Raw genomic sequence first — 9,911 nt, forward strand, 5'->3', positions numbered from 1 at the left:
AAACAAAAGAGATGGGGACTTTATAATATAATAAGGGTCCATATATCACAGTGAAAAAAGACATACATGTATTTTTACTTTAACATGAACTAATGCTGAGTTACAGCATATCCTAATAATAAACTATTGAAGAGTCATCATTAACTACGACATGTTTTTCATTGTTAGTTAATGCAGTCATTTACAATAAATTAATTTTAGTTCATGTTGTAGTTAAGTAAGTTCAGTAAGTTACATGTCTTAACTCAGCATTAGTTTATATTTACTAATATTTAAGTAAGAATTAATTTAGGTATACGTTCAATGTTTCCAATGATGAGCAGTTAATCCACTAAACCCAGAGATAATTCCTGAGGCATGTTTAAAGAGTTTTGTATTTCATCAAGAAGGTGCTGCTGATTCACAAAGATTTTATATTTAAGAAAATCTGAGCATCATTCCAAATAACTGTTAACATGTTTGTCAACTAAACATGTTTTGTAAACGTAATAAACTTTATAAAAATATTTTTTATTTTTTATTAATAATCAAGTATAAAGAACAATGCATAGTGTGAAAACGCGGATTATAAAAAGTATATTAAAGAAAAGGACTACATTTCCCAGAATGCACCTGCACCTACTCATCTGCCCCCACCCTTCAGGTGCGACTGCTCAACCTATGGGCTTGACGGGAAAATTCAAAATCGCGAACCGTTACTGCCTGGTCTACTCCGTCTCTTGTTTGTTTGTTTGCTCATTAACAGTAAGGTAAGTTTGATTTAATTCATTTGTCTGCATCGCGCTGATCGGTTGCCTATTTGTTCATATTATGTTATTAACTATGATTCGTTTTTGTCTTTATACTAGAACTGTTTGAATTTAAACCACAAACAGTAAAACATTAAGGTTATACGTGGTACACAGAGGTAAACATGAGGTTAAAAATACGCGAAGTAACATTCAAACCGGGCTGTTAAAAGAATCAATTCGATGTTTAAAATTTTAAAAACAAAACTTTAAAGAAGCCAAGATGAGACGTTATTTGCTTAAAACAAACAAAACAACAGTAACTCGACGTGTGTTTGAAATGTTAGCAGCTAGCAAGTGTCTCTCTGCTATTTTAAATGGTACTGACGATCTTTTGTTGTTTTAAAAGCTCATTCAGTTCTGGTAGATGCTGCTTATTTTTCAAGACTGTTTTAATAGCTTTATATTGATTTGTAACAAAGCCAGCTTCACTTTAAGAGAACCTAGATGCTAATTGTAAAGAAGCTTGGAGTCATAATATATTTAAACGTTATATGTTTGATGTTCTTCATCTTTTTAAATATGAAGTCTATACATGTTTGTGTTTACAGAGGTCATGTACACTGTGGTCAACTTTGTGGACGATGAAGAGGTTTCTGGGTAAAGCTGATGTATGTTTAATCATTCAATGATTACATTAAATTAAAATCAAACATGTTAAATAGTAAACGGATGTATTGTGATATGTGATTTTGATTTTTAATTCTGTGTTTGCCAGAGAAATATAATGAAGTAACAGTGAAAGCTAAAACATCAGACTGATCCAGACACTGAAGAAATTGATGTCACTGCAATCTGGCCAAAATGATGTAAGTTTAATAATGAAATTATTAAATTAAAAAGGTTAAATCATAAATAGATGTGTTATGATGTATGTGATTCTATTTTTTTTATTCTGTGTTTGATAGACAACTATATTGAAGTAACCTACTGTAATGAAGCTGCAGAACAACACAGAGACTCTGAGGACATCAACACAGAAAATTAAGTAAGAAGATTTATGAAGTATTATGAAGTTCTTTGATCATATATTGTTGTATCTTTGTACAGTTTAATGCAGTGGTTCTTAACCTTATTCCTGGAGACCCACTGCTCTGCACATTTTGTATGTCTCCCTTATTTAACACACCTGATTCAAATCATCAGCTCATTAGAAGGGATCTCCATGAACTGAACTACGTCTGTCAGATAAAAGAGATATACAAAACATGCAGGGCAGTGGGCCTCCAGGAATTACGTTAAGAACCACTGGTTTAATGTTAACTTTCTAAAATGTACAACTTTAATTCTATGTCATTTGATTTGTCGTGTGTGTGTATGTGTATACGTATATGTGTATTAGTATTATGCCAAATACTTATATGTACTTTTATATTTCCAAAGGGCTCCAAAGAGATGTCTGTCCAGATGAGGGTGCATCAACGTTACCTTTGCTGACAAGTATATGCTTTACAATGTAAAACCTAACAGTTAACTTAACTCAAACCATTTAAGGAAATCGGTTGCCTTAACCCATTAAGTTTAAAAAAAAACATACATTTGAGTACTGTGAACTTAAGTCTTGTGCAATAATGCACTTATATTTAGTTAGTGTGAACTTAAATATAAGTGCATAACTGCATGTGACTCAATTTGTTTAAGTTCACAGTACTCAAATCTATGTGTTTTAAAACTTAAATGGTTTAATGCAACCGGTTTTCTTAAATGGTTTGAGTTTAGTTAACTTTTAGGTTTTACAGTGAGAAATTCTTGAATAATTCCAAGACAGAGCTCTGCAATTGTATCTACACTGCAAAAAAATCAGTTTCTAACTTAGGATTTTTATCTTGTTTTTAGTAGAAAAACTAAAAATTCTTAAATCAAGATGTATTTTCTTGATGAGCAAAATTACCTAAGAAAATGTCTAGTTTTTAGACAAAAATATACAATTTAAGTAAATTTGTGCCTAAACAAGCAAAAATATCTAACAATGGGGTGAGAAAATTGTGCTTGAATTAAGTTTTTAAGAAAAAAGAAAACTTAAGATTTTTTCTCACACCATTGGCAGATATTTTTGCTTGTTTTAAGCACAAATTCACTTAAATTGTGTGCATTTATTTATTTTGTCTAAAACTAGACTTATTTTCTTAGGTCATTTTGTTCATCAAGAAAAAGCATTTTATTTAAATAATATTTCTACTGAAAACGAGACAAAAATACTATGTAAGAAAGTCATTATTTTGCAGTGTAGGACTGATTTCTTGAACAACAACTATATTGATCTTGCTTTATTTTATTTAAATATTTACTACATTACAGTGGCAGCTGGTGACTTCTTTTTTTGTGAGCACTCGATGCAAAGTTTGTCACAACATGTATATAGCCAGTCATTTGTGTGGTTCAAAATATGTGTTCTGCGTGTATGTGCATCACGTGTTTTGACTAAACCCGTGATGCACATGGTTTACATGAAGCAACAAACACATTTTAAAAACACAAGCAACACACATGACACTCCGAACACTTATTTTGAATTTGCACCCCTCGGATGAGCAGTCACGAGCCGCCACTGCTACATTACATTGTACTGCTTTGAATGTAATTTTTATTGTTGCTTTTATTTTGTTTTATTTTACTCTAATATTGCTTTCTCTGTCTGTATATTTATGAGTTTAAATAGTATTGTTTATGTATGCAACTTTTAATATTTGTGTATAATATTATTTTGTGATTGTGACAATTGTGAATTGTTCAGTTTTTTATTAAATAAACATTTCAAACTCAATTCAAGTTTTTTATTTTACATAAGGGTTTTGGGGTGTATATGAATATAAATATGAATATATATATATATATAGTGGGGGGGGGGGGTTTGTAGTCTATCTGCATAGCAGGCAAATAACCAATCAAGTCACTAAGCTATGAGGGCTTGGGTTGGGCTTAATACAAAGTGTAACCAATCAAATGATCTCAACTGGAAAGTTTCAAAGTTGTGTCCCAATAGTTGTCAGAGTTTTGGGAGGGGGTTTTAAAAGCAACCAATCAGTGTTGAGATTAAACACCAATGGAGACACTAGAATTGTGCAAAGGTGTGAAATCCAAGTACCTCTGCAGGTGTGAAAATGTCCCCTGACAAAATCTTCAATGGGATTATTTGCCATGGCAACAAATGGCTGCATGTACCACAGGAATATCCCATCAGCAAGATACATCCGAATTGGTATCATTACGGGAGTTTCCTAACTTGGTGGAATTAGAAGTTTACCCTCAGTGGAACTAGTAGATACATCCGAAAATCAGTGGTGTTTACAGGAGTTTCCTAGTACGGATACACCTCTTTTCATGCAGTGTGAGGTGCCGTTGGTTACCCAACTGAAGTGCTGTTTAATTTTTGTGGTAGTGTGGTTAAAGATTGTTTCAAGACCATAAGTGGCTAATTTAATGAGTAAAACCAAAAACTGTCTATGGTTTATGGTAAGTATAGCCTACATAGTTACTGTTGTATTAAATTAATACCGCCGTTGCGTATTTCATGTTCGACTGGAAAAGATTTTTACATTGTTTTACTTCACTCGTTGTCTTAAGTGATAAAAAAATGCTTTTATAAAGTAATAACGAGCCTTCTTTTAACCACTCTTCTTTTAACCATCCTCTTTTACTTCAGAAATGTTCACCTGAAGACATAATGACTGATAAACACCTGACTGCACATTCATTCTGCCAGGGTTCAGGAACGGGCGTTGGTATTGTGCATATACTCAGAAAATGCTTGCAAATATTTAATACACATAACATAACATGACATTGAATGTACAGCAAAGACGCCACGCCAAACACATAATAATGTTATAGCAGAAACAAAATCAAGTTTACCTTCAGCGAGAAGGCGCAACGCATGCACGAACGACGGGTCCAAGCTTTCCTTCTCGGCAATGAGATCTGGCAGGTACTTATCCTGATCCATCACTATACCTCTCCCAAACACCGCGAGTGCAGGTGAGACCAAAGTGCTGACTGATGGAATGAGTCTGTGGGTTTTGCTTTTAAACGGACTGCGTAATATCTGGCAGCTTTGGGGATGGGGTGGTTTTCGCACGCGTGAAGCACACGGTTTGAACGAGATCAGTGCTGTGTACCCATATCCTCAAGCACGATATAAACGCAAGTCTTTCATATAAAACCTCCCACCTCAGTCTGAGAATGTATGCTCTCACTCCGCCCATCTATATCTGGATTGGTCGACTGCATGCAAAAATCAGATATTGTCTGTATGGCTTCGGCTCTTTGAATACGCACAAAGCAGATCCGTCACCGCTGTCCATGGTTCTGAACGCTTTGTCTTCTTTTTCCATGCTTTTCTGAACTCGCAAAGAGCCTCTGTGAACAGTTTCATTGAACTTGCTTTGCAAAGGTTTTGGACAGATTATGTTAAATTGACCGTATGACTTCGCACAACAAATGCTTTCACATGGATACATTGCCATATACGCTTTTATCCGAGGCGACTTAGGACTTTAGGTACACGAGCCTGGTCTCACATTTGCGCCCCTGTTTGTAAAATCCAGGCTCATGTCTCATTCTAATTATGTGATTTGGACCACTGATTTCACATTGCTTTCAATCTTTGAAATCACAAGCCTTACTCAGTCAATATTAAAGATAGCAAGGTTATATTTTCACAGAATGTTCACATTTTATCAGCTTATTTCATGTGTGGACATTTTGTGCTGCTACAATGCTGGACCAGTTCAGCTACATGAACACATGCAGTGCATTTAAATGCACTAAAATAGTATTTCATTGCATTTATTTATTTATTGAATAATGAATAATACACAATGAAACATTGGTCATTTTTCACATACACTCTTAAAAAATAAAGGTGTTCAATAGGTGATGCCATAAAATAAATGGTTCTTTATGGAACCATCTAAAAATGGTTCTTCATAGCAAACATATATATTTTTATTTTTAAGGGTGTGCTCCTACAAAGTGAAAGTGGTGGTAAAAATCATTATATTATTTGGAAATACAAAATAATAAATAACTAGGGCAAAAATAAGTTACTCGTTCCGAACAGCAGAGTTGGAAGTGGAATTTGGTAACGTCCGTGAATACTAATAAGCGGATTTTCCATTTGCCTCAGTTTGCCAAGATGGATTAAGCTGTTGTGACAGAAAGTCACAGATAGTGCAAACACTCCCAAACACACACCAACACTTAGCCAAACAGCTAAGCACATATGGGGGTGGGGGGATAGCCAAAGAGACAAAAAGTAGAAGGCAGTGAAAGGAAAAACAGGGACCAGCTTGCCTAATTAATAACTGAATGGATTACAGTGCTGTTGGCAAACATCTGCACCCCAAGTGTCATATTTACTGTCTGCCTGTGAACTATGAACATAATTACTGAATAGCGGTCCACAACGAGAGTGTGTTGAGAGTTGATGCTATAAATTAAAACATTTGGCACAAGCTATCACAGAGCAAAACCTCAACTCTCCTGTGAATACTGCTGCCAAGATATTCATAATGTATATGAGGCTATGAAAAAAGACAGAAATACAACCATGCATGCTCATTGGATTAAACATTTTAGTGATTTGGATGTCAAATGCATAAATTAAAACATGCCACATCATAAATTTCTATGTTTTATTGTTTCAGTATAGACTTGTCTTTTGTAAGTTATACATTTGTCTATCATTAGACATTAGCTTTTGAATCTGAATGATTATACATGTAAAATCAAAGAGACATCTTCTCATAGGATAAAATAATACAGACAGTTACAGGAACTGTCACTTAATGTAAAACAGGAAAAACTTTGAATTCTCTCTAATTTCTTCAGCTGACATTCACATCAGGTAACTGCAGATCCATGTTTTATATAAGCTGTAGCAGTCTGGTTGAAAGCCGTCTGGCAAATAAGACAATCAAACGGATTTGTGGCTCATACATTGATTTTTGGGTAGTGAAAAGGAAAGGATTAAGGAAAAAGAAATAAGGTTTTATGGAGGATCAACAACTTCTATACATCACTCATCACTCAACATAATGAAATTCTATTGAAGAGCAAAGGCTATCACTTACTATGCTTCTTTGGTTCCTTTCTTTAAAATGAAAACCTTTTTTATTATTAGATTGTGATTCATCAAAAGACATTCACTTAGGCTCATTTGTTTCTACTCTCATTTATTCAAGGTCTTCCTGTTTTTTATATATATATATTTATTAGTGAGAGTATATTAGTGAGAGTAAGCATTAACATTTCAATAGCAATTTAATCCACAGTTACTCTAAACCTCATCAATCAATTCTTTTTTGGGGTTTTGTGTTTATACTTGCCGCTATAAAATAAATAAATGATGTGATATTAAACATACTGGGACATTTGTTCAAGGGATAAAACCAGAGCAGTCTCTGTTTTTACTCTAAATACTGTAATTTAATGATTTACTTTGCATGTATTAAACCAGTTAAAATAGCTTTCTGCAGCACTCTAGTGGCCAGAAATATTACTACAGCATCTAGTATACAAAGCCGTTTCTAATTGTTAATAATTTGGGAGTTTTACATTTTTGACCTTTAGGAGGAAATCTTTTATTAATGTGACTTGTTGACCTTTTCAACAATACATGGTATTTTCAAGCATAAATTTAATTAAAAAACATAAACAAACTTCAACTATAAGGTTTGTCAATTTAATATTTAAAATATGATTCTCAACATATGAAACCATAAAATTTTGTCTCAAGTGAATTTTTAAAACAAAGACGCAGGATCCAATTCATCATGGATTGATGACACATCATCAATAAATGAAAGATTTTTTTACTCCTGTGAAGAATAATTGCTCTTAACTGAGACTTTTAAATGATAAATTACATGGCTGTGACAGCACCACATGTTTAAAATACTCATTTCTAATCTCACAGTCAAACTGGAGTCATTGTTAAATGACTTTACTGTTCTGAACAAGCTCCTTAAAAAAATGTATTATTAAAAACATGACATTATGGGTGCACGAGAGAATGGCACACCTGCCCTTGTAATAAATTTATTGCCATTTGTTTTGTTTCATAAAATAATTGTAACACAGAAATTGACGGATGACTTTCAGGTGTCTGAGACCTGAGCCATACTTTTTATGAGGAGCTTTTGTGTGTATTGAAAACTTTGAGTGAATGTAGCCAGCCCAGGGATGACGGCTTTGTTATTTTAGCAGAGTCTCAGATTGTAGAAATGCAATAGCCCACAGTGTGAATTATTAACCAGCACTATAGAGAGAAATACAGAGAGGGAAGGAAATCTGGTAATGGGATATTAAGCTTTGCTCAATTTGAGGACCAAGGGTTCACATGGCATCACAGACCCTTGAGTCACATCAACTTCCTGCGTCTTCGCTTTGAGATTTATGTATTTATTTATTTTTACAAGCTCTCTGCTTCACACAAAACTATATATTCTACCCTGACAGGTGGAAATTGAAGCAATGCTATAAACATCATATAGGCTGGAAACAACGTAATGTGTTTTAGTGTCTAGTACTACATTCTGTTGGATTAAACATTTTTTTGCCCCCTTATATACTTACAAGAAAGAAGTCAGGTGACATACAATGCATAACAAGATCAAACGGATTCAGCACATTCAAAACTTTAATAAGAAAAACAGCATTATAATCTAGGCTTAAAACCAGCAAGTATTATGGTTTAATTATTATGGTATTATTTTCTAAACCAATATTTTGTCTTGTTCAGGTAAAAAAAATATATATATATTTAGTATACCTCCAAGGGAATGTTGTTTTTGAAAACAAGGCTTTTTTCGAGAAGTATATCTTCAAAAGTTTTTTACCTCATAAGTTTTAAAAGATTCAGGTTTATGCTAAAAATATGAAAAAACCTTGCCAGTGGGGTAAAAAAAAATATTATTTGACAGTGTAGCTTGTGAAGTAAACATGGGTGGGTATGGAGCATAAAGCTGTTTGGATCTGTTAATTTAAAGATTACATACAGGACGAAACCTTTGTGTGCTCTGAGGAAAACATGTGTTAAGTCAATGTTGTGACAATGCATCACAATGGTGAAGACCGGAATGAAAATAGCTGCCCCTGGCTATAAGACTCCATGCAGGCAGTAGGGTTAAATAGGAAGTCTGCAGTTCCCTGACAAGCCAAAACCCTTTATCATCCACAATAATTTCCTTTGTGAGCACTCTTGTAAGGAAAGTTTAATAAGAGCCTGTGGGCAAAGGAAAAATAATAAATATATAAGACCTTACATTACTAATTGAAATAGCTTTTTTGAACCAAAGGCTTCCAAATATCTGGAGTCATTTCAGTCTGACCTCAGTTCAGCAATTATTTTAGTCTGAGAGACCTCTCCATGATCAATTAAGATTAACTCATTTTATGGCTCCCAGGTTGCTTGTATACAATGCTGGAAGTGTCTTGTCTTCCAAGAGCCATTACAGAGATAAAAGACAACTGAGGGTTTTCTATACATAAGCAATGTGTTTTTAGAGAAACTTAATCATCTGTTATGTAAATAACACTCCATTTATATATATATATATATAATCAGGAGTGCACAATATATTGAAATCATTTAAATATTGCATATATGCATATGTCAAAATTTGTAATAAATAAATGGTTTTAATACTTTAAGTTCATGTAACATTTTAGCAAAGAGACTGGCACACACATGGCATGTGACTGTAACATGATCAACAGTAAGTAAGAATGTGCAAGCATGTTTGACATACAGTATAATTTTTAGATTTAAAATATATTTTAATAAAGTTCAATTTGATTTTAAAAACTTTATCACATATTACATTATTTACAGTAGCGAGATATTGGTTATCATATTTTTTTAAATCGTGCAGCCTTCTACAAATTGAGTTTTGATGTAATAGAAAACCACAGACGGAGATGCAGTACTTCAATAATGTTTTCGAATGCATATTATTTTCTTTGCTTTCCAATGTGGACACCCGATGTGAAGAATCCTGAAAATAATAATAGATTCTATCTGCAGAATGTAATCCATGAGCTACAGTACATTGTGCCCTCTTCCACACAGGTTCAATACCAATTTGCACCCAGTTGATATTGTCATAGTGCTAGTCAAAAGTA

General features: G+C 33.6%; 1 protein-coding gene and 1 long non-coding RNA gene across 7 annotated transcripts in view; one reads left to right on the plus strand and one right to left on the minus strand.

Moving 5' to 3' along the window:
* Positions 1 to 5,003, minus strand: part of khdrbs2 (KH domain containing, RNA binding, signal transduction associated 2) — a 90,600-nt gene extending 85,597 nt beyond the window's left edge. For 2 of the 5 annotated variants that reach the window (XM_065296816.2, XM_065296815.2), the window contains exon 1: positions 4,641 to 5,001. In XM_065296816.2, coding sequence (XP_065152888.1) covers positions 4,641 to 4,731 — 91 coding nt within the window. In that variant the 5' untranslated portion in view covers positions 4,732 to 5,001. Of the gene's footprint in view, positions 1 to 4,640 lie in introns of all 5 variants that reach the window. The other 3 variants (XM_065296817.2, XM_065296819.2, XM_065296818.2) reach the window with 3 other exon arrangements.
* Positions 215 to 3,519, plus strand: LOC135787092 (uncharacterized). 2 transcript variants are annotated; one of them, XR_010547032.2, is made up of 5 exons: positions 215 to 749; positions 1,340 to 1,399; positions 1,507 to 1,597; positions 1,697 to 1,776; positions 2,172 to 3,518. It is a non-coding gene; the product is annotated as an uncharacterized lncRNA (long non-coding RNA). The 2 variants fall into 2 exon arrangements; XR_010547033.2 differs by lacking the exon at positions 215 to 749 and adding an exon at positions 1,079 to 1,108 and having other exon boundaries at positions 2,172 to 3,519.
* Positions 5,004 to 9,911: the final 4,908 nt, after the last annotated feature.

This window comes from Paramisgurnus dabryanus, chromosome 20 (assembly GCF_030506205.2).
Source record: "Paramisgurnus dabryanus chromosome 20, PD_genome_1.1, whole genome shotgun sequence".
In the NCBI taxonomy this organism is placed as follows: Eukaryota; Metazoa; Chordata; class Actinopteri; order Cypriniformes; family Cobitidae; genus Paramisgurnus; species Paramisgurnus dabryanus.